This window comes from Neopelma chrysocephalum, unplaced genomic scaffold (assembly GCF_003984885.1).
Source record: "Neopelma chrysocephalum unplaced genomic scaffold, ASM398488v2 Primary Assembly neopelma1_44, whole genome shotgun sequence".
Taxonomy (NCBI): Eukaryota; Metazoa; Chordata; class Aves; order Passeriformes; family Pipridae; genus Neopelma; species Neopelma chrysocephalum.
The window spans coordinates 2,353,411-2,378,882 of NW_020897703.1; the positions used below are offsets into that span (position 1 = coordinate 2,353,411).

Consider the following 25,472-nt stretch of genomic DNA (forward strand, 5'->3'; position numbering starts at 1 on the left):
TGGCCACGGTCATGTGCCTGTATAGAACACATAAATCATTTTAGCAGAGCTGTAAGAATTGCATCTTTGTCCAGAGAGCTTCAAAAGGTCAGTCTTCAAAGAGCAGAACTTTGTGGAGCAGTGAATAACCTACCCAGTGAAGCGTTCCTGCTTTTAGGAACCTCTGCACTCCATGCTGATGGATGGCTGTCCTTGGATACACTGGATGAGCTCCTCCTCTTACTGGGGAAAGAAAGGACAAAAGAAAGAAAAAAAGCCACCTGTCACAACTCCCAGTTTCTTATAATTAAGCTCACACTTTACTGCATTGCCTCAGAATGTGTCTATAGCTGGATTTCATGGCAGGTGTGGTAAAATCTGGGTTGTGCAGAAGCCTGGTTCCTTCTAGAGGCCTGGCATGTATTTTGGGGAAGCAAAAGTGCAGAGCTCCATTACACTATAAGCTGCCTGCCCTTACCAAGAAATCCTTCCAGACAATGGGAAGGATTAATTCATCCTTCCCAAACATTTCACTACAGGAGCAAAGAAAGAGTGGAAGAAGTTGGTGTTGAGCTTGGCTTTTGGACTTAGTTTCATTTTAGTAAGGGAAACCTCAAGCAACCATGTCTTGCACACCTTGGTAAATGGCTCTAAGGAACAGAATCAAAGATGAGAACCTTGCCCATCATCTCTGCTGACCACTGGTACAAAACAGTTTTAGGGCAAGTTTAATAAGAGCTTCAGCGAGTTGCACAATGGGAGAGGAGAAAAACAGCCTGGATTAGCTGAATATTACAAACTCTAGAATATTACACAATAATATAACCAGACAACGAAGGGTCACAGCTGAAACACTTTGCCTTTGTGACAAACTTACCCAAGGTGATTCTGCTCCCGAGGCAGAGCTGCACCTATTCAGCTGGAGCTTTCCCTTTCCCAGGTGACCTTTTCCCAAGATTTTAGACTCTGCTGTATCCACTAGTTTTGCTGTGCCTACTTAACAGTTAGTGTTGTTTCTTGTAGAATACAATATATTTCTAAGGCTGACATGACCTCCCAAGGGTGGCTGTGGCCACAAAGCTGTAGTGATATTGCACACAGCCAACTTTGAGCATCAACAGTGGTCAAGATGCTTATTAATGACTCATCTGACTTGATCTATAGTTTGGCCAAATCCTTTGATTTTCAGTTGGCACAGAAAACCAGTTATTTCCTAAACAGCTTTTCAGAAACCAAAAACAGAAAGCAAGGAGGATTTGTAGCTATTGAAACCCATGGAAGACCTCCAGCTTTGGCTCTGGAAGCTCCCATTTCTTCATTTCAATACCCCAAATTAACCATTGTTTAGCATGCCCAGGGAAAAACAATGACACTGAGGGAAGAAGAGCTGTGAATCCAGGCATCCAGTCTCAGTGTGGCTTTGCCTTCCCCCTTTTCTTCTGCTGCATGACCTTGAATTTGATTAGGATTCACCTTGCGTAACTTCAGTCACCACATCCTTAGTCAGCCTTCTAACCAAAGAGATCCTGACCACTGACTTGGCCTGGAAAATGATGGCCCCTCCGCTTTAAGGAAGACCCACCAACCCCAGGATCCCCCATCTCGCCTGATGGGCTCCCTGGTGGAAGGCATGGGGCTCCCAAGCTCTGGCCAAGGAGGATTTTGAGGCTCTGACATAGCCACTATGGAGCAGCCTCTCACCAAAAAGCAAAGATGAGCAACCAGGGACGCTGTGAGATGCCCAGATTTTCAGCTCTCCACAAACCAGTCAGGCCTCAGAGTGGCATGTTCCCCAGGGGTGTGTCAGAACCAGGCAGCCAAGATGTAGAAACAACCCTGGCTGGCAAGGCTCGAAGCAAATGCTACTTGGCTTCAAGTGGAACATCAATAGATTGAAATGCTTCCGCTGAACATTTCAATTTCAGCAAAATGATGTTCCAACAAAACATGCCCAGCCAGCTCCACACTGCAAATGTACATTGTGGGCAAAAATTGAGTCTTCATTTTCATCTGTTTCCCAACACATTTGATGGGCTACAGAGAGGACACCCATTCTGACTGGCACCTGGAGGATCTGCTGGAAGAGCAGTCACTCCAGAACAAATATATCTCAGACTAGAGCTGTTGGAGAACATTTCCCACTTCCAGCCAGAGCGCCCTGAACCAGTCACTAGGGTGGCAGATCAGTCTTATCCACTGACCTGACCCAGTCATGCACAAAAGTTTCTTTGCTCTGATCTGGGTGAGCAGAAGCATTTTTCTCAAGGAGTAAAATTCTCTTCAAGTATCAAGTATGAATTGATGGACACATTACTGAGAGCTGCCCCTACTATGAACATTTTTGAAGTGTCCATATTGCAGCTCATATTCTCATTTCTAAGTGTCAGATATCTGTTATAAGAGGTATTTGAGGTACATCTGTTGTGGACAAACTCACACACACAGACATGCATGGCTGCTCCCTTCACCTCAAAGCAAGTCTTGCTTTACAGCTTTTAACACCCAGAAATATTCAGATTCCCTTACAGTTTGAGAGATGAAATGTCACTAAGTCTTGGCAGTAAATCTTCTGGTGTGTATGGTGTGCCTTTACACCTGGCATCTGAATCACACAGCACGGTTTGCAAGAATGGGAAGAAGCCTGCACTAGGAAGGTTTCGGGGTGCAAGATAACCTGGAGGAAGAAGGAGAAAGAAAATGCCATTATTATGATGTGGACATGCATTTTTTGCCATATGTTTCTATCAGGATGTGCTATTTTCCCTTCCTAAACCACAGGACAGATTCTCAGCTTCACCGAGGCTCTTTCACTCCACCCTGGCAGCCCCATCTGCCAAATCCCACTAGAAGTGTGTCCACAACACTGACAAAGCCATCATAGGCTATTTAATCACAGAATCATAGAATGGTTTGGGTTGGAAGAAACCCTAAAGATTATCTTGTTCCAAACCCCTTGCCATGGGCAGGGACATCTTCCACTAGACCCACTTGCTCTGGGTCAGAGTTAATAGGAAAAGAGTCAAACTATTTATTTATAAGACATATGTCAGTCCTGAAGCAATTGCAGTATTTCCCCCCTCCACTTTAAAATCCAAGAAACAGGCAAGAAATTACAAAACAAATAAAAAAAAGCCTAGGTTTAAGATATCCTAATTCTGCTTTTAAAGAATAAAATAAAATAGAAGCAGGCAGATGGTCAGAGTAACCTGAAGCACCCACAAGAGCCTGTTCTCCAGGGCTTGGTTGGAACAGTTTCTATGCAATGCCACAATCTTCATTTCCAAGCCAGGTTGTTAAAACAAGGCTCTGCCTCAGCCTTCACCACAGGAAGGGGTAATGGATCCAGGCCCAACAAACCTCCCTTGCCTTTTGTTCAGACCTGCCCTGGGAAGGGAGAGGAGCAATCTATCACCACCACCCCCCTGTGTCTCCTCCTGCCTCAGAGCAGCTCCAGCACCATCTGCACCACCTGGGATGCAGGGATGCTGGCAGCCAGCGCTCAGGGACGAGATGTATGTCCCTGTCTCCTGTTTCTCCAAACCCAGAGTGGACCTGAGCAATGAGACACTCGAGTATTTGATGTGCCTCTTGCCCCGTGCTGCTCACTGCCAACCCGCAGAGTTCACCGCCTGCTTTTCCCCACAGTGACAAACGCCCTAATAAATCTCCAAACTCTTTTGCTGGATCACAGCAACATATTATTTAAAATAATCATTTGGAAAATTACCTGGCAAAGGACATTGCTATTATTTCTACTGTGGAAAGCAGCCAGATTTACTGAAGGCCTGCAGGCAGGCCTGTGGTAATTGATTACTTGCTCTTTAGACTTCAAAGATGACCTGTGACTCTCACCCAAGCGCAGTTTTATCTCTCACCCCTCCAACAAGGACACACGTAGCACATGTATTTGTACTAAATTTATTCATGATCGCACTGGGCAAACCACAGGGATGGCAGTGCTAGGTGGAGTCCATGGTTGCCAGTCTCCTTGATGAAGACTGGGCTTCCCTGGGCTTCCCTCAGCACAGCTGGTCACAGTCCATGAGTGTGTACTGCATTTTTGGGGGCAAAATGCAAAGGCATGGGTTCAGCACAGGAGTTCCCACTACTTTGGGCAAGACAGCAACAGGCAGAGAGGACTGCTGAGACCTGAGAGGTAAAGCACCCACTTGGATGGTGTTGTGATTTTCTTGTACACCTCAGCAGAGAGCCGGACTAGAAAATCAGAGGACATGGATCCCCAGCCAGAGGAGAAGGGTACCTGTCTGGGAAGCTCCCCAGCACTCACTGTACCCCTGAAGCCAGCTCAGGAGTTACATCCCAGGCTGAACCAGCTCCCGGTAATCACAGAGCACCAAGGAGAGTAAAAGATCTCTCTTATCCCTACGGGCAGACCTTCTGGTGTTGGGGCCACAGGACCAAGCATCCACCACTCTAAAGGTTTTGAAGCGTAATTAATCTGCTGCCCATGAGGGAAACTTCAGAGTAGGACATTTTAATCTGGTAAGCTTTAGAGTAAGACACTTTAATCTGGGAGCATCCTTGTGTGAAGATCCCTGCTGTGTCTGTGATGTTTGCCCTTGGGATCACCAATTACAACCCTGCAGAATGGCATTTTGCACACACGGGCAGTTTTCTCTCATCTTCCTTCTGATCTCCCACACCCTCATTCCATGCAGGGAACTGACTCGCACACCAGTCCAAAAACGCACACCACAGACCTCACTTTATCAGTGTCCCAACCAAAATGAACCTTCAAAGACATGGGAAGCCACGAGGTTCAGGATGGAGAGTGTGCCCACAATGATGTGAAACAAGCAGGAGCTGGGAGGGAAGCAGCTGCACCTTTCATATGCCCCACCAACAACCAGGGCCAGAACTAAGCTCATGTCTCTTAGCAGACCTGGAGCAGCTGAAGCTGTGTAACTCCTGGGGAACAGCAGAATGGGGACACAGGGATGGGTCTGGGAGCTTGGTCTTCTCCAGAGCCATGCGAGCTGTTTACAGGGATGATTATACAAGAGGTCCTGATGAATCCAGAGCAGAGGAAGACACTTCCTTGAGGTATAAGTAGCAATAACAAAAGCTAAAATTGGATTGAAAGGTGGCACACTTTGAACTAAGTGGACAATTAAATAATCAGCTGCTCTATCACATGCGAGGTGTTCGGTGTAAGAACGCAGTAATGATATCAGCTCTTTCTTGTCTTTTGAAACAGCAGCCTGGAATATAAAGGGACAGGAATTCGTGGCCTGAAGTTTGGAAGAGCTGCTGCTTGTGGTGGTGGCACAACATCTGCGAAGACATTGTCGGCCCCTGTGATTGAGGTACTCAGTGAGGCTCTGCCAACCCGCAGCAGATGCTGAGCAGTTTGCTGGCAGCTGGATCCAGCCACGGGGCCTGATCCACCCCTGAGTCACTGCAGGCCTGAACCACGGTAACCCCACCATGCTCTTGGCACAAAGGCAGTGGCAGAAGACTCTGGAAGAGTCTTCTGGGCTTGGACAGCAGTTAGAGAATTAAGGAAGCTTTTCACAGAAAAATCTGAAATGCCTGTGCCAGATTTCCACTTGGTGTAAGTCAGACCCGTTCTGGTTCTCAGCCCTGAGTATCCAACCGTGCTCCAAGTCAAGCACACAAACAGCACACAGGCTCACCCAGCAGGATGAAATGAATGGCTGTGTTGGCTCTGCTGCCTGCACTGATGAGACCTCCACTGACTCCAAAGAGTTTACAGACCCAGTTTGGATGCAGCACCCCTTCCACACACATACCACTGGGAGATGGATCCCACCCTTCCTTCCTCACAGGGCAGCCACTGCTGAAGGACCCACACCACGCACACTGCCTTCTTTATGCACTGATCGAGGCAGGAATAGGGTGGCCAGGTTGGTGACAGCTCTGTCACTCCCAGATAACAAGCTGTCGACCTCACCACCAAGCCCCTCTGTTCACACTGCCTTGAAGATCATGTCCTTCAGGGGCCACAGAGGCCAACAGCTTAGTTTAACACAAGCTGAGAAGTGCAGCCATGGGAAGTTCAGCTTCTGCCTGTGCTGCCTCTGGCCCATGTGCCTGAGATCAGAGCAGGGTCAGAGCGTAAGGCACCATGGCAGGAAACGTGCCTGATTTGGGAGCCCAAGCCCTAGACAAACACGGCATAGCCTCAGAGCTCTTTCCTGTAACTCCCTTTCATCCTGCAAATGAAAGAATTTACTGATGAGAAGATGAGTCAAGAGATTAATGTGCTCCCTGCTCCATCCTCCCACTCTCCATCTCCCCGTGCTCGTGGTGAGGAGACGTGACTCCAGGGAGCCACACAGGCTGTCCTGCCCACACATCCAGGTTCACTGTTGGCCCTGTAACCACTGCAAGGATGGCCAGGGACAGAGATGGCTCCTGACTCCCTCCAGTGCTCCAGGAGACGGGTGTATGTAACAACCTGTCCCTACCTTGGTGACATTTCTCCACCACACCAGTGACATCAGGACTCAACGTAAGCACCAGTCATGGGACATTACAGAAGGAAAGTTGTAAACATTCTGCACGTTTTAAAGGACAGTCTTTGGATGACTAGTGACAATTTTTCTCACTCTCCCCAATGCCTTTAGTTCTAAACCTATTAATTTCCTAAAACTACAGTTTGGAGGGTTCCACTGCACTGCCTATGAGTCAAGAGGGAGAGATCACTGCACTCACTGCAGCCCCATGTCTGAGCTGAGAGGTCACATTTCTGATCAAATTGACTTGTCTGCAACCAAAATCCAAGTGCAGATCTGTATCCTGCCAGTAAAGTCTGACTTCTGGGTCTGCCAGCAGCAGAATCTCAAGCATAGAGACTTCTGCTGTCCCTTCTGACTGAGAGCTTCGATTTTCTATCCCCACTGAAAGAAGGACCCCAAAACTGAAGCAAAGACAGGCATCCCAGAGAGCAGACAAGGCCAAGGGCTCAGGGCTGCATGGGCTGGCTGGTTCTCCCTGTTCAGTAGCATCTAACCAGGCCAATCCCATCTCCAAGAGCTGGAAAGAAATAAGGAATGCAGAGCAATAATAATAAACAGAAGAAACCTTTAATATATACATGCCCCTGGAAATCCTGGCATTTCCCCATTTGCTCTCATTCAGAGTAAAACGAAGCAAATTAATTTCTCCTCCCTTCCTGAATGCTGTAAATTCCAGCACACTTCCCTTCAACACGAGCAATTTTGTTTTCTCCAGGTAAAGGTGCTTGGTACAACAACAATGAAAAATGTCAGGGTAGCAATAAATGTCACACAAGAAGGATGGAAATGACTATTGCACTCTGATCTCTGAGATTAATTGAAATGGGCCAAAATGCTTAAATCTGAATGGACCATGTTTCACGTTGCCACATTGATTTTCCTGCTCTCAACACACTGAGGTTCCAGGAATTTGCATCGGCTGAGCCCAAGCATTTGCTGATCCAAACAAGAACTGGGCATTTCAGTGGATTGCAGACACAGCACCACGAACATGCAGCCCCCAGCTGAGGTTTTCTGTTCTCTATCCACCCATAGTTTAGTGTTTGTCACCATCACTCCTTGGGCATGAAAAAACTCCCTAGGCTTCAGAATTCACATACTCTGACACTGCACATACCTTATGCTCTAAGTCCTTTCATATTCCTTCCATAGTTCATAAAAAAATCCATACAAATCTCAACTCAAAATTAGAGCCATTAATGAGCAAATGGCTTCATTAGAAAGTATTGTGTTTAATTGAAAATTAATTCAATCATTGCCAAATCATACAAGGAGATGTAATAACTGGGACTTTTCAGCTAAGAAAAAGAAGGCCACAAAGTGGTTTGATAAATAAAATCATGATCAGTGATGAAAAGGGCAAGAGAATGATCATCCCTTGCAACACAGGGACAGAGAAACACTTTAAGATCATGAGGTATCAGGCAAAAGGGACTGAAAATACCTTTTTTAACAAATATCAATATGTTACGGAACTCACTGCCACAGGGTAAGAGGAGAAAGGTACATGTTCATTTAAAAAGAATTAGACATTCACAACAACAGATTTGTCAGCAGCTACTCAACATGATCACTTGGATTCAACCCCTTCAGCTTCTGGCTGAAGAAACCTTAAACCTTTCAGCATTTTTGTAGCAGAAGGAACACACTGTGCTATGTGTTCCTACACACTCTCTCTACCACCCCTGAGCAGTGGGGGTCTAACCCAGAGCAGCAAAAAACCCCAAGCTGACTGTTTATCAGCTGTGATCTGTATTTATCTAACAAATCCCAAAAACATCTAATGAAAATATTTCCTGCTATGGGGACCTCCTCCCAACTTTCTAATGTTTAAGATATATTTGTGTACACACAACCTTCTCCCTTCCTTTCTAGTCTTTCCCATTGTCATGCAGCATTACTTTAAACTCTATTCCTATGCCTTTTTAAACAATCAAAAAGACAAACTTGCCTCTTTCATGACACAATGATTCTGTTTCTCTTCAGCCACAGAACTGCCTATTTCCAGCTTTGTTCACACCTATTTATCAATAAGCGCCTATTATTTTGGAAAAGCTTTATGATACTGATAGGATTTTTGATCTCTCTCCAAAAACAAAACCAAACCATCAAATCTATGGAATAAGATTAATTTTGAAGCAGGATATTTTTTACACACACGGAGAATGGTCCAAACAGCCAGCTGGCCTATCCCTTACCTATTAAAAGAGACTATTTAATTGCCATGGCTCTTGTGTTTCTGTGACATCCATGCACTCAAACTCACCTCTGACCTTGAAGCTGGAAAAAGGGACCTGCATGTTCCTAGTTACCTGGGAATGAGGACTTTATTGGGGACAACAGCAGGGCACAAACACCAGCTGAGACTTTACGTTTTTCACATCTCCAAGATCAGTGCCCACAGCAATCCCACACTTGTAAAAACTGGGGGGAGGACAGTAAGTGTCACAGTTCCTGGCAGTACAGGACAAACCTCGTTCAGTGTGTCCAAACACAGCACAGCAGTGATCAGCCCTGCTGATTTTAATGGGATTACTCACACTGCAGATTAAACACATATTTAAGAACTGTGCTGGATCAGAGCTAATGGTTTGGGATTGCACTCCCCATGGCACTGCCCCTACACTGCTCCCTTCCATATCACAGACCCCATTTTTAAAGCCATTCTGGAGCTACCAAGTGATTCCATTCACCCTATTTTTGGCCATCCAGCAGAAGTGCCATTTACCTTTGTAACTTCACCTGTTGAGCAGCCCTGAAAGAAGAGATTCCCTGAGCTTATCCTCAGGTTGCAAGACACTCAACAGCCTCAGCATTTACCTTGTCAGAGTGACAGTAACTCCACCACCTCCCTGGGCAACTTATTCCAATGCCTGACCACTCTTTCAGTGAACATTTTTTTTTCTAATATCTAACGTGAACCTCCCCTGACACAACTTAAGGCTGTTTCCTCTCATCCTTTCACTTGAGACAATGCAGAACAGGCCAACTCTCAATTCACTACAACCTGCTTTCCCAGCTCCTGTTTTTTGACATGAAAGCACAGCAGGACCCCAGATAACTGCACTCAACCCCTCCAGACACCCAGTATGGTTGGGTGAGAGTCACAACGTTGCACTTTTCATCTTTACAGCAACAGCATCCTTGTTGTCTCCACTGTCTCAGTAACATCATGTCCTCAGCTGTCTGCTTACGACAGTGTGATCAAAGCAGCAAACTCACAGCAAGACTACCTCCTCCTTTGGTGGCCTCAACAGAGGAAGCACTTCATTCCATTGCCTAATTCTGCCCTCAAGCACTTCAGGCTCTGCAAATAGGACTGGCCCAGAGCAGACAGCATCTACTTCCATGCTTATTAAGACTAGGCAAGCTAGTTTTGCTCACCCACAGACTTTCAACTTCCACCCCCTTATTTAATAAATTAAAAATCAGCACTTGGATCCAATTGCATTTGGTTCATGTACAGATGAGGGAGATCATAAGGACCGGAGAGAATAAAAATCACAAAGGAGAGGAAGAAGCAGCAGGTGCAAAGGGAGGAGAAGGCACCCCCGAACTAAAGGCAAAGAACAAAGGAGGGAGGTGGAACCTTCTGAAAGGTATTGCAAATTCAGGTCAAGGTGGGGAAATGCCAGAGCTGATGTCTGCACTGAGGGGCAGAGCTGAGGAGGAGGGACAGCAGAGGGTGTGGAAGGATGCTCCACTGCCTGAAGCACAAGCACAGCAGGAGAGAGCAGGAACTGTACACAAGGCCTTTTCCTACAGGGCTTTTTTTAAGCAATATTTAATGCAGCCAAGGCTAACCTGGTGTTGTAAGGCAGCCAACTTGCTCTTGTCTGTATGAGCAGCAGGGTATTGCACAAACAGGATCTGAGAAGAGAGTCAGAACATTTCCCAGCAAGAAGCTGGGACCTAAAAGTTTAAATCCATATCTAGACTCTTGAAAAAACACCCTGCACAAAAGCTGTGTTTACCCAAACAACATTTTTCAATGCTGAGTGCCTCTAGAGTCCAGGTTTAGATCCTTTAAACAAGTGACCTCCTTTCCAGAAACACAGACATCAACAAATGCCGACTTCAGTTCAAGCCAAACTGCTCAGCACCTTTGGAAAAATACTTCTGCCTTTTCAGAGCCCAGCACCTGGATTGAGATGCTTCAGGAAGTCCATTAGAATTAAGTGACTGCCCCAAGGTCCTGCTGTAATTCAGTGGGGATGGAAAAAACATAGTGGTTACTCCGGAGTTCCCAACTCCAGCTCTGAACATCCCTAAGTCACACCCCACAAGGCAAAGAGTCTCTGGAAAAAAATGGAGGTGTGGAGATTTATGGAAAGGGAGGCGTTATAAACATCACAGTGTCTGTTTAGGTGATGGGTCTCCACACTAAGTAGAGGTTTGGACAAAATGCAGCGAACTGTATGGCTGGGCACTGCTTGTGTATGTAAGGAGACCTGATGGGACTATTTTGCTAATGACTGCAGATGAGCACAGACAAAAACCTGATGTACCAGTGCCTAGGAAAGGGGAGAAAACTGACAGAAAAGCAGGGCAGGAAAATGAAGCAATGTAATGGAAAACAAAGAGTGGGGTTGCTCTACCACAGGCGAGTGGTGAAGGAGAGCTGGAAGTCTGGTGTGTGGTTGTCTGTGTACAGAGTAGGCTGAACTCTTGGGGTGGGTTATGCCTTGCATAAACACCCATGACTTATCCAAATGAATGGAGTGGCCCCAGCAGCTGAGCCACCATCCCAACTCTCTGTAATTAGCACGGAAACCTATTAATTTTTCCACCCTACTGGGAAAATAGATGAGTTTGGGTCCCTCAACTATGAGGCAAATTCCTTTATAAAGTGCAGCGTATTTTCCAAGCTTTCTCAGCTCCAGGATGGGATGTCAGAGGAAGGGCAGTGCTGTGGCCCACCATGCTCCATGTCACCTGCCCTCACATGTGTCCTGGCAGCCACAATGATCACTCATATTGAGAACTAACCCAGCTCAGGGTCTTTCTCTGTTAGCCGTGGAGCAAAATTAGTATAAGGGCTTCTGCATTTGACTGGGATTGAGACAGGGAACTGTCAGAGCTAAAAGTGGTTTCAGTCCTTATTTACACAGACCCACAGGGCAGGAGCCCCCTGAACTCATCTACCAGCACACTGCTGCAACAGCCAGAGGGGCAGAGACTCATATGGGTGACAGGCACTGCCTGCCATGTGCTTGCCAGAACAGACCCATCACACACAGCTGCCTTGCCTGCCTTCTCAGTCATATGGGAAAGGGGAAACTCTGCATGTACCCTTTTAAGAAAGACTTTTCCTTTGCTTTTTCTGACACTGCCCTGACCAGGGTAAGTCATGCCTCACTTAACTCTAACATGGCAACAGTGTTCAGCACAGAAGTCACAGGAAAGGTGTGTCTGCACATACAAACCACAGCCTCTCTCCTAAGGCATCTCAGATCACTGCTCAGTGGCTCATACTGATTTTTCCAGACAATTCTGGCTCCATTCAAATCCTAGCTACCGACCACAATAAGACTGAATGGGATGTAGCTCAAAGACTCTCCTATCCTGGGCCTTCCTTCTGGAGTACTGGAGCCAGGAATGAGAGCAGAGTACGAGCATCTGCTCCTACACAGTGTTGTGCCACACAGCTCTGTCTCTAAACTAGACCTAACAGCTCTGCTGGCACTGGCCAACAGACTAGTGATCAGTTATCATGATACTCCCCCAGAACATTGGCTGTAAAGAGCAGGAGGACTCTGCTCCTGAGTCTATGACAAATATCTGAGTGAATGCAATACACCCTGCAGGCACCTCCACAATGGTGGTGAAACCTGGGTGGAAATTCTGGGCAGAGGTGAAGGGCAAGATGTGCCTCACTGAAAAGAGTTTGGGCAATGAATTCCCTGGCAGAATTTGGTGGATTTCAGACCAGACCCAAGAGCATAGCTCCTTTCCATGAAGAAGAAAAAACACCTGTGAATGAGGCATGGCTTTTGCAGCAGGGGAGAGCAAGGTTTCTCCCACACCTTCCCCATGGAAGAGCAGGGTTTCTGAGTGAGTGTTGGACTAACCACACCCAGGAGAGCTTCCACAGGGAATACTGATGAGGTTGAACTGACAGGAGGGGAGAGCAAGCCAGTAGAAAAGGAAGAAAGCGGGCGGGGAGGGTGTGACGGGTGTGACAGGCTCGTTAGAGCAGGAGTGTAATTGGGCTCCTCTGCAGACTGAGTGGGTTGAGCCCCGAGGGACAGATTGTATCTCACACACAATTCCCATACCTTGCAAAAACCTGTAGGATGGAAAGGAACTTCTGTCCCTGCTCTAGAAAACAAGTGATACAGGCACAAAAGTCTGGACAATAACATCAGAGTTCACTGGCTTTCACCTGCAGGCTTCCAATACAGAGCTTCCTATCCCACACCTATGCCACAAAACACATTCCAATACCTTCTAGCAAAGACAAAGGCTGAAATAAAAAGGTCAAAAGCCCCAGCTGTGATGTGTATAGTAAATTGGATGGGGAGTTTGGTTAGACTCTCAGAACATCACAGGAGCTGGGTATGCACAGAGAGTGAAATATCTTTTTCATTTCTCCTGACAACAATCTCTGCTGACCTGGAAACACATCATCAAACAGGTGTCCAGAATTAAGAAGAGAGATTTTTTTTTTTCTTTTTTACCTCCTAGATACAAGATGCTTTAGTTGTGAAGAAAATTACATATTGGATAGATTTCAGCTCCTTGTTTTCCTCAGTTCTTAGTTAGCCCATGAGCATCCTCTTCCCTAGTGACATTTATTTGGCATGTCCTTTCCCTCTGAAGCTCAGCCTGGCACAAGCTCCCATGGCATTAGGTGCTACACATTATAATTCAACACAAGCAGGAAGCTCTTGACAGTTGTTCATTCTTGACTGATATTTGCCAGGTAATTTCTCTACACAATCCCCCATCTATTGAATGTGTATCAGATGTCCTTCAGAATAACTTACTGTCTTGAATTTGAGCTGTTTTAATTGAAAAAATAATAGATTTCATGATATTTCTGTGAGAATACCTGAGATAAGGTTACAGACTGAGATTTCCTCTGGGGTTATCTCTAAGGCTCCAAACCTCAGCATCTGGGTACCTTATTCTATCTCTGTGCCATTGATTCCATGCTTCCTGGCTTTTGTCTACCTGCAATAATCCCTTGACAGCAGGACTGGAAACAGCTTCTTGTCACTGCTCAATGATTCTGTCTTAAGGCAGGCACTGGAACTCAGCAGAAGGTGGATTTTATTCCTGTTGAAAACGAACAAACTCCTCTCCTGTAATAGTTTTCCTAGATGTGTCCACCCCCACCTGCCTTTCTTTTCTAGCAGAAAAGGAAGTTCCCAAGTGATTTATCTTTTGCTTTTCAAGTAAAAAGTTGATACATTTTTTCGAGCTGTCAAAAAAAGAGTAATTGTCAAGCAACTATTCTTATTTAACTGGAAAAGCAGTGGAAACTGGCTGTTTGATGTTCTGGTAACATTCTCCTCTATCCCCTCAGGATTCTTAGATGATCTCTGAACATCTGGATCACAAGAATTACACCAAAACCATTATTTTCCAGCATAAAACCTCTCTTGCAATAGAGAGTTCCTATCATCCACTTCTAAGAGAGACAGACACCTACTCACATACTTAGTGAGACTTGTACCAAAATAAAATTGATCTACAGAGGAAAAGGGAACTAATCCAAAGATACTGCCTAGTCCTTCCCTTTCCTGCAAAGCACAGCTGATGGAGCTACTTGCTATTCCTAAGATTATTCCTGCTAATCCATTAATGCAGAGATGTGACCATGCAGAGCAAAAATGCTCCAAATAAATATATATTCAAACTAATAACCATGTCAAATAAAGGAATAAATATTTCCTCATCCAGCTGGCTCTCTTGACATCCATCTTATCAGGTTTATCAGGGACAGGAAGTACAACTTGGAGCAGTGTGGGAGGACTGCCATCTCCACACTTGGCAAAATCTGGGGTTTTCACAAAGTACAACATGTCCCATCTTGCCCGCTCCAACTGGTTCAAGGGAATTTGGGAGAACCTGAAACGTGTAACAGGTCTAAAGAGTCTTTTGCTGACAGCAGATGAGCTTGGGGTTAAAAAAAAAGACTCTAACACATCAAGAATGTCCTTCTCCATTGAAGAATTCCTATGATACCTTCAGAAGGTCACTTGCTCTGGCTCTCCATCCTGGTCTACAAAAGGAGGGACACAAATCTGCACCCAGATTAGGCTGCAAGTTCTCTGGGACAAGGGCTATCCTAGTTGTATGCCTAACATTTGTCACAATGTGGCCTTTTCTCACACACCACACAGACTTTTTAAGCAGAGAACGACACCTGTCACTGACCAGGTCGAACGTTTCCCATGTGCACACATGACATCAGGAGCAGATCCCTCAGGGCCACATCGTACACATCTGAGAGCTGTGAACCTTGGAAGCCAGCTGCTTGTCCTCTCTGCTGCCAGGCTCTGCCTCTTCTCTGTGCCCCAAACAGAGAAACCCAACATTGCCCATGCTGTGCTCTTGCGCAGTCAATGATGCCCTGATGTGGGTCATTCATGGTGGTGTTGAAAATCTTTTACTACAGTAATTTTCCAGACCCTATGCTGAGGCTTGTGCTGGGCAACTATGACTCCCTTCCAACCCAAACCATTTTGTGACTATCATTTGATACAACTCAAAATTAACACCGTGGAAGGGAAAAAAGCCTTCCAACTGGACAAACTCCTTGCCCTGCTTTACTTTATAACTTCATGAACAAACATGCCCTGGGCTGGGACACGCCGCTCCTGATGGCAATAAGGCCTCACTAACCAGTGGAGGTGTTTCAGACCAAATTCAAGTGCATCCCTGCCCTGAGATGCACACAGGTTCTCCTGACCCAAGAAACAAAGCTGTAAGTGAGAACCAGCTTGTGCAAACACTTCACCCATTTGACCCCAAACAACTACTCACCCACCCAAAGAGCTGCTATTTTTATTAGAAAGGGCTCACATACACCACCAGCTACCAGTCTCCAGCTGAGCTTTGCAGCAAGATGCTTAAATATGCACATTTTGCCTGTAGCACACACAGAGTAAAACCTTTCATGTTGACCAATCTCATGTTTGTTACCCCACCTCCATAATCACACGTGAAGCCTCTGCCCTCACTCAATTTACTGCCCTCTTCTCCCTCAGTTTCTCCTGTAAGTTTATATTGCTGTCTACAACAGCAGTATCTGAGTAAATCTCAATGAGACAGTTCTTTAAAGTTGTTTTCTAATTATCAAGCTAATTTGAAAAAAACATAAGCAGAAGCAACCTCAGAGGAACACGCACATTTTATTTACAGCATTCTGCATCCCAGGAAATCTCCACTGGAAACTATAAGGAACCAAATTTGTAAAAGTAACAAAACACATCAAATGAACACATCAGTCACTGAAATGAGAACTAAACCCCACAGACATAAAAACAAACCAGTTACTTACAGTTTTGCTGTGGTTCTGGAGGGAATTTGAGACGGATAATGGCCAAGATTATGAAAACAACCACAGGCCAGGAAATTAAAACAAACGACCATACCTATAAAACAGCAATGAAAATATATGGGTTACGTTTGTCGTGCTGATGTGTCCCAGAGCCTGTCTGGAATGTACAAGTAGTGCCCTAAATGAGTTATAGGTGCATTGTAAATCACACCTGTCTCAGTATGCATACAATTAAAGCCCAAGCATTATCTATGCAGGAAGAAAAACTACCTCAGATTTTGAGAGCAAATAACAAGGCTGAAAACAACACAAGGCTTCCTGTCCTTCAGTTCGGCCGATAATTACGGGGGACAGTGTTTATCCAGCTTGGAGACACTGCTATGGAATAGTAAAGGCATGCTGGGAAATTCAGGGCTTTTGGACACACTAATGATGAGATAAAAGACCTGAGGTGTGAAAGGCTGGTTTCACTTTCAGTGAAAGTCACTGCTCAAATAATGGGTAAACATGACTTTGATTTAGTTATATCTCAGAGTTTGAGTGTTTGACGAGTCTACAACATTTCTTCCCAAAAAATTTTGGCGTTCTTCACAAATAGTCGAGCCTCGTGGTTGAGCTGAAGAAAGGATTTTGTCATTTACAAGATGTGGAGCCCAAGCACAGTGAAGGAAGGGGTTTATGGAGCTGTGCGACCAGTCAGCCACAGAAGTCACATTTGAACACCAATCACCAAGATCCCTCATGTGAGCTTCTGACCCCAGCAACGCAAATCCCTGGCACCTCTCCATTTCCAGATTGTAGCAGTCCATAGAGATGAGCTGAGATGAATCATGGAATGGTTTGGGCTGGAAGGGACCTTAAAGCCCATCTCGTTCCACCCCCTGCCATGTGCAGGGACACCTTCCACTAGCCCAGGCTGCTCCAAGCCCTGTCCAAGCTGGCCTTGGACACTTCCAGGGATGGGGCAGCCACAGCTTCTCTGGGCAACCTGTGCCAGGGCCTCACCACCCTCACAGGGAAGAACGTATTCCATATATCTAACATAAGATGGAAGAGAAATTATGTAGAATTGGCCTAATACATTGAAAAACACATGAACATCTATAGAACTCTTGTGTTTAACATGAGGGTTGACAGTTTCAATGGATAAGAATTAAGAAAATACAGTCTGGTAATCATCTACTGTAGTAAACCAAACTAGGTAGGAGGCCCAAAATCTTAAAACTACAAGCCTTGGAGTTTAGCAAGCCAGGAAAATGCAATTATTTAAATAATCAACAGCTTCTGCACTAGCTGGCTACCTTGCTAGATTAGAGCTTTCCATCCATCAGTAGCTAAGCTCAAGCTACTCTGTGCTGCAAAATTGCTATGCCATCTTCATGCCAATTTTTGTAACAGCAAAGATGTCTTTCTTCAAAATAATCCCATTTTTCATCGCTGTGCTACTATTTTTTTCAGATCAGCACACATTACCCACAACTGTTTTTCCAAAGTAATTCCAAGCCCATAACCATGTTTTCATTTCCTGTAACACTTACTGGAACATAAAACCAGACAGACAAACAAATCCTGCAGAGCAATTCAGCTTGAAGATGGTTGTTTTACAGCAAGTCCATCCCTATCAGCCCTGATGAGGTGACAGAGGCTTGAAAGCAGGAGCAAATTCATGCCCCAAAATAGGCAACTGACAGACACCAAATCATAAGGCCCCTCCCCACACATCCTTCACAGAGGGCACTCCTCTAATTTCAGCATTATTTTAGCTTTTACAGACAGTTCCTGCCTTTCATATACACACTGCCAACTTGTAACAGGATCCATCACTGAAACTACCATCTATTTATAATTTTTTCTATCAGATGCTTTCCCTATAATCAGTCCCCAAACACGCAGTTTAACTGTGATTAATTCCCGTGCAAACAGTATCATTAACGCAGCCTCCTCGTTTAGAACCACACAGGCTAAAGGAAAATTATGGGGTAACAGCACAGAAACTGATATTAGTCAGAAGCTGCCTGAAGGAAGGGCCAGACATCTGTCACATTCTTGGGACAATGAATGAATACTGATAGTTTCTACTCAGGGAAATTGTGGTACGTCCCCATTTTGATCTATAATGGTGCTTATACTCCCCACTTTCTACACAGCTCTTCCCTCAGTATCTCTGTCCTTTGATTTAATTGGATTTAATAGTAGCTGGGCACATCAGTTGCATCACAGCATTCCCCCTGTCCCAGGCATTTCTAGCCAAAGACAACCACCTTGGCCAAACAGCTTGCAGGTGGAACGTGTTGACTCAAATGGAACCATAAACAACCTTGATTTGGCTCTCAGGACATTACGAACTGTGATGTCATTGCATAATCCCTCGATTGGTGGATTATTTCACTGCTAAAAGTTGATTTAATCGCTCAGACCTTGGTATCTCTGGGTACAGGTACATAGAAATACAGTGTGGAGCAAAAGGTAGAAGTAAAATATGTTTTCCAGCCCTGGAGAGGCTGATGAACAGAGCAGGAGAGCACTTGAGTCTGCAGGGGTGGGACAGGGCTGCCTGGTGTCAGACCATCCCATGGCATTCCAGTCATTCCCAGAGAGGGCAGCCAACACCACTGCAGCAGCAGGAACCACCTTCACTCCTTATCAGAAATTGAGAAGCACAACAGAACGCTTCCCTCCCAAAAAAGCTCTCCAATGGCCTGGTCTGTAAGTGAAGGCAGATTACACAGGTAAAAAATATGCAAGGAGGACAGAAATCAGGATGTGCTTGGGAGCAGAGATCTGGCTTTACCTCCTCACACCCTCTGCAGTCTGAGCAAGCTCCCTAATTTGGAGCAAGAGAGGGAAGTGAAGGAGGGTTGCAGGGAATGGCTGCCATAAAATAGTCTGTAGTGGCCAGATTTTTATTTTAATTGACATTTCAATTCTACAGAATTGATATTTCAACTCCACAGGAAACCAGAATTAAAGCGAGACTGGTCAAAGCACAAGTAAGGCTTAGGTTGGCATTTACTCTGAATACACAAGAGCTCAGAGACCCAGACCTTCTGCTTTTAATGAGGCTGTTACAATTTCTCTTGAGAAATTAGAAGTAATTTATTGGGCAGTGAAGAATACTCAGGTATGCAGCACATCCATAGGAGTCAGAGGAACTCAGCACCTCCCCAAATTAGGCTCCAAAACTGAGAGGGAGAACACAGTAGGCAAGAACTGACCTTGCAGAAGCACGTGGTGATACTGGGCCTTTCACTCCATCCTCATATCACACCCTCCATGGCCACTTCTCTTCTGTCAGCATTTTCTGCACCTGCCAAGGCTTCCAGTCCACCAAGGCAAGTTTAAAACCCATCTCGTTTGGATTACTAGCAAGAGCACAGGTTGTGGTACAGGCCCATGAACCTCAGGATGCTGTATTTACTGTGCAGCTGCACCAAAACCAGACTGGGACAAAACTACTGAGCAGCCTTTGCCTGGCCACACAAGGCCACCCAAAGGAACATGCACCCCCCTGATGCTGCTGCAGGTCAGATCACTCTCTGGACATTGGTGGCAATTTGGTTGTCTTTTGGGAAGAAAGACCATTGGGGTGTTTGATTTGCAGCACACTGGACTGCACTGGAAATCTGTCCTACCTGCACCTCTCAGAGCTACTTATTCCTTTGTCCATCCTTTACAAATGGGTCTGTGTAAGGGCAGTACCCATGACCCCCAAATCCCAGGGACTCCTTGGAGGCTGTACACCAACCATGGGCTCTGCTCCAGAGGAGCAGGTACAGAACTGCAGCTGAACTCAGGCCTGCCTGTGAGTTTGTGCATGGTTTTGTTTGCACAGAGGGAACAAGAGTGGCATCCACAGTACTCCATCTGGACTCCTGAGCCCTCACACACAAGCTCCAACGCAAGACCCAATTACTTTGGCCTAAAAAGACCCACCTTCACTTCCATGCCATTCCCTTCCTTCCCTCTGCCTCTATCACCATGACCTTCCTCTCCTGCAGTGTCCCCCTCGTTCATCAGCTCCTGCCATTCCCAGGTTCCCACTCCTCTGTTCCCACACTCACCGGCTGCCTCTTGACACTCAGCCAGTTCTTCCAGAGCAGGATCCTCAGGTGTTGAGAGAGCGCAGCCATCCTGAGCTGAGCCAACCACGAGTGAACGGCTGCGTATTCTTCCTCCCCGGCTTAGGAGGCAAAAGTGGAGGCTCTAACCCACAGGGGCATCCAGTGTCCAATATCCAAGCCTCTGCCCCTTCTCCACAGCATAGCTCTGGAGCAGCTACTTCATGCACCGGTGGCTGCTGCAATCCCAGTGAGTGTAGCTCTCGTCCTCCCAGCAATAGCTCCCAGCAAATTCAACAGGTTCTTCCTCTGGCGGCAGCGGGCGGGCGCAGCAGCCTGCCTCCACTTGTGGGAATTACAACAGCCAGCCTCTCCTGGAGGCTCCCTGCTCCAGCCCTCACCGATAAAATGGACAGCATTCCAAAAAGATGCTTCTGCTTAAACAAAAGGTGATGCATGCCTCCTCCTCCCCATGATGAAACCACCTGTCTGCCCACACACCGCTCCTGCTGGAGAGGTGTCAGCAGCAGCAGAGTTCGGCTGCTCGCCAGGCCAGTCTGACTTCCCCGGGTTCTCAGGGAATGCCTGGGAAGAAAGTATCCAGACCGTGTATCTTCCTGGCATAGCTGATTTGGAATTAGTTGTTTGCTTTTTTTTTTTTTTAATTAAACCTACCCATCCAAGGAAATTAAATGAAAGCGCTGAAAAACATATATAAATGAAAATCTCAGGGACTGATCTAATTGCTCAGCTTCTTGTATATTCCCTTTCCTCCAGGAGATCAGTCCTGGGGCTCTCAGTGACTGAATTCAAGGTAGCATACCCAATCCACTGGGAATGGATCACACCCCACAAAGATTTCAAGCACTAGTGTGGCTTGAACACTTCTTGTTGAACTGATCATTGAATTTTCCAAGCTAGCGATATCTAAAAACAACAGCCAGAGATGAAACAGAAAAGGCAGGTACAGAGGGAAGCAATGACAGCACAGGGACAGCTCATTGTACCAAGGAATAGCACAAATCTAAAATCCAGACTTGACTGATGGGCTCTGGTTATCCAGAAGAGCTGTGGTCCCTCTCAGAGAGGAGCAAATACACTCAAGTATCCTGCTTGGTAACACTGAGATCCTCCACAGAGCACCTTGGCAAGCCAGGGAAGACATCACTGCTCTCAGCATACTCCATAAAAGATTAAAGACTGTTCTTGTACATGGTATTTCTTCCAACCACAAACTAACTTTATGCCTCAAAAACGAGTCCTTGCCAAACTCCGCCCAGGGATGGAAGTAGAGGTGGCAGCAGAGGAGTTTTGATCTAAGAGTTGTTAAAAGCACTGAGTGAGAGCAAAAGAGAGGGGAAGAGAGAGATGTGGTACTCAGTGAAGAGAAACAGCTTCTCCAGATTGGTGAGGAAGTACTTTAAAGCTGGGAATAGCAACAGATCCGGAGCAGTCCCTGCCCCACATACCTTCAGTCTAAATAGATCAGACATTCCAATGGTGGGAGTGAAGCTGGAGTTAAAATTAACCTAAAAGGCTTCTCTGGTATAGTTTTGATAGCAATGGGAAGAAACACAAATGTCTAACCTCCCAGCTTACATCCCCTTCTTTTTTTCCTACCAAATGTCCTCAGGAGAGAAAGAGGGATCTGGTTTGGGTCTGTGGATCAAGAACAAGCACTGTTCCCTGGGACACTGTTCTAGTTCAGCTCCATGTAAGAGGCACAGCCAGATTCACTGCATTTGGTCCAATCCATTTGTAAACTTTATTCACTTCCTCTCTGGGGCTGAAAAAAGAAATCCAAATATAGATAATTCTGCTCTGAGGGGGTAAGAGAGAAGAAATTTATAATTTCACCATTCACTGCCTTGCCAAGGTCTTTTAAGGCAAGTGTCTGATTGCTTCTTTTTCGTATTCAGTCAAACAACTGTTTCAAAAGAACACTATGATTTGGATAATAATTTTCCCAAGCAAATGCACATCCTTACTTCCTTTGTGAACTGAGTCAACAAACATTCCCCTTGGGAAGTACCCAAAGGATAATTTGTTCGAGTTCACCACTGTAAAATCAGAATAACTCAATGTCAGTTGGCTCTCAGAACACCTGCATTCAACTCCCTGAACACCACAGCGTTCCGGTTCCAGAACACAAGATGAGAACTTTATTAAGCCATTGTACCTTTTTGCTTTTTAATTCCCTTACTGAATAATTCCTGCAGATGGCACAGGAGGCTGTGGACAAAGTGACCAGAGCAGATAGATGTCCCAGTGTGCCAATGTACATATAGCCAGAGGGGGAGAGGAAAGAAAGGCTAAATTCCTCATTCTCCTAAAAGGTCCTCAGTTGGTTTATTGCTCTGGTTAGAGAACTAGGGCTCTTCTGGGCTGAAGGGCAAACTGGTGGTTCAGATCACTGAGAAGAGCAGCATCTGTTTCTGTGGCCACGAAGCAGGGGAAACTCTCAGGGGAGCTCTGAGCTGTGATTTCATGCAATGCAGGTCCCTAGAGCCATGATCCATCCCCTGCTGCAGCAGTGACTACAGCTCACAACACCATGCAGGGCCTGCAGCTTCCAGGGCAGAAAGAATCTCACCATGCACAAGAACTCACAACCTCCGAGGCCTTTCCATGGGATGCTCTTTCAAGGAGAGGAGTTTTTACTTCAGTTGCAAGGAATGCACTCGTGCTTCCCCAGTATGCCAGTTACCTCTATGAGAAATGAAAACTTAGGGAAGTGATGCAAGACAAAACTGGTAAGAGAAGAGGATAAAGTCCCTCTGAGTGAATGATCTGCTTGCAGGACACATCCTTATGGGCCCTGACATGTCAGGGCTGGCAGCTGTGAGTGCCACAGGCAGCAGCAAGGGAGGGATGCAGGAACAGAGAAAACTGCTGTGAAGGAGCTGCAGCCCAGGGTCAGCCAGGAGTGTGGGGGGCTCTCTCCAGCCCTAACACACTGGGAGGATGAGAAGAAATGGCCAGCCTTTACAGTTAATATTTCACTTGTTGCTTGGCCAAAACAACAGGTCCACACAGCACAAAGCCAACAGCACCATAAAATGCAAACAACTGTCTGCTCATTAATGCTCCTGGCTTAGCTTTGAAACACAAGGGGAGCTGGAGCAAACATGAGAGGACAAAATATTTACCCCCTTGAAGTGCCAGACAAGAAACGAAAAAAAACCTCTTCAGCTGGCTACCAGCAAGAAAACCCAAAACAAAACACTAATCTTGCAGTAACTCAATGCTACAACTAACCCTCAGCAGAGGCTTCCAAGGCAGGCAGGCAAAAGGTGGTTGGGTGCCCCCAGGGGCCTGGGGGAGGAGAGATCACACCAGGAGTGAGCAGAGATGCTCAGCCAGATGAATGGCCAGGCCAGAGAAACACAGGCAGGGCAGAATGAACTGAGGGAGATGCACAAGGGAGCGATGGGGTAACGCAGTGACTCATCAAGAGGCAGGACTCTGAACTGGGTACTTTCCCCTTGCAGAGCTTGCAGCATCTCTAGTTACTGAACTGAGCTCAGGAGCAAGTCCAGACTGTGCAAGATGGGCTTTCCTCACGGCTTGTGTAAGCCAATATTGTCCAAATGTTTGACACACTGTCCTTAGGGATTGCAGAGATGCCTATGCATAGGCTTTAGCTGTGATCCCTTATTCACAATTCAAGCCAGGCCAAGGACTGCTGAGCAAGCAGCCTGCAGCCCCACACTGCTCTCTGCAAGCTGCAGGACACTCAGACCATGGCAGAGCAGACCTACCTGCTCAAAGGTAAGTGCACACTCACACAGCCTGTTTGGTGGCACTTTGCCAGTGTCACATGCAAGGAAGGCCCTACAGAATACCAGTTGTCACCATTTCTACCAGAACTCTGCAAGAAAAGCCTTCACGCAACGGGTACAACTCATTTTCATGGCATAGCCCCACGAAAGGACAGGCCATCAAACCAAGCCCAACTTTAGGATGTTCCACAACTAGAATGTGTAAAAATCAGAGAACCCTTTCACAGAAAAGGTTGTCAAGCATTGGAACAGGCTGCCCAGGGAAGTGGTGGAGTCATTACCCCTAGAAGTGTTCAAAAAACACATGGATGTGGTATGTGAAGACATGGTTCTGTGGTGAACAAGGTGGTGCTGGGTTCACATTGGACTTGATGATCTTAGAGGCCTTTTCCAACACTAACAATTCCATCATTCTAACATCACACGCCCTTGCAGCACTGAGGAGTTCTCCAGCACATACTCTCTGGTTTACTCCTAATTCCTTCCAAAGGCATGGCAGGAGCCTGGAAGTGTAAATTCCTACACATCTCCTGGGTGCCTAATTTCAGGCACCTGAACAAGACACCGTTTTGGGAGAGATGCTTACTCAGCATTTAAAAAAAAAATCAGAGCCCTCAAAAAAACTAAAATGGGCAGCAATATTTTTAGTCACTACAGAAACTGCTGGTGATGTGGCATCACCACAGTACCACTCTGGCACCAAATACATTTCCACAATTTATTGGTGATTCTGCCCTCCACCCTTTAAAATGCATTTGCTCAACAGCCCCTCCTGGAAGCAGTTTTCCCTTCAGTGATCCATTACTGTCGTGAATACAAGGATTTTGTCACACAGGGCCCACTCCGAAGAGTTCAAGGAGAACTGATTTTTGGCTCAAAGCCCTTGGATATTAACTCCTTTATTTCTGCAGAGCAGCCTTGTTTCCAGGAACAAGCCCCCAAACCAAGTGGAGTTTTGGGATACTCTGATATTAGACCAGAGAAGCACCAAAATTGAAATGTCTGAGCCTCTTGCAAATGAATTTAGAGGCACCGCAGGCTGAAACACTTGGGACAGGATTCTCAGATGTCAAAAACCTTCTGCAGAAGCAGATTTAGGGAAGGGCAAGGAAATGAAACTTTTGGTTCCAAAGCCACAGTGCCTCTGTTACCATCCAGCCCTCCTCCCTTGCTCCCAAGGTCACCTTCAGCTACATCTGGTCCCAGAAAACCTCCAGGTCCATGAGTCATTTCCCACCACACCCAGCAGTGAGGGCTTTATTTGAGAGGCTCCAACACACACCTACCTTGCCACAGGTTGTTTGCAGGCTTCACAATCCCCCTTTTCCATTGATTACAAACTCCTGTGATACCATCCATATACACAGTGCTGAATCAGGATTACAAGTTAGTCAGAAAGGAGTTGTGGGCACAACGTGGGCAATGAAAGGCAGCTCCTACTGACAGATCCTGGCAGCCATCAACAAGCCCAGGTTAGCCTCCCCCTGCTACAGCAGAACTTCACTAGCAGAGCCACACACCCCCTCTATTCCACCCTCTTGCTCATCAAATAAGCACAGCAACACAGAGTTCTTCAGTTAATTGAAGCCACTGATTTGGGGTCTGTTGTGCTCAGACAGGGTAGTGCCTCCATAATTAA

The 25,472-nt window shown here is 46.1% G+C and overlaps 1 protein-coding gene across 4 annotated transcripts in view; it reads right to left on the minus strand.

The window, feature by feature from the left end:
* Positions 1 to 25,472, minus strand: part of ABCA12 (ATP binding cassette subfamily A member 12) — a 107,975-nt gene that overhangs the window by 61,245 nt on the left and 21,258 nt on the right. For 2 of the 4 annotated variants that reach the window (XM_027678019.1, XM_027678022.1), the window contains exons 1-4: positions 20,055 to 20,123; positions 15,994 to 16,087; positions 2,506 to 2,653; positions 134 to 222 (exon numbers count right to left, since the gene is read on the minus strand). In XM_027678019.1, coding sequence (XP_027533820.1) covers positions 134 to 222; positions 2,506 to 2,653; positions 15,994 to 16,087; positions 20,055 to 20,123 — 400 coding nt within the window. Of the gene's footprint in view, positions 1 to 133; positions 223 to 2,505; positions 2,654 to 15,993; positions 16,088 to 20,054; positions 20,124 to 25,472 lie in introns of those variants that run through there. The other 2 variants (XM_027678020.1, XM_027678021.1) reach the window with 1 other exon arrangement.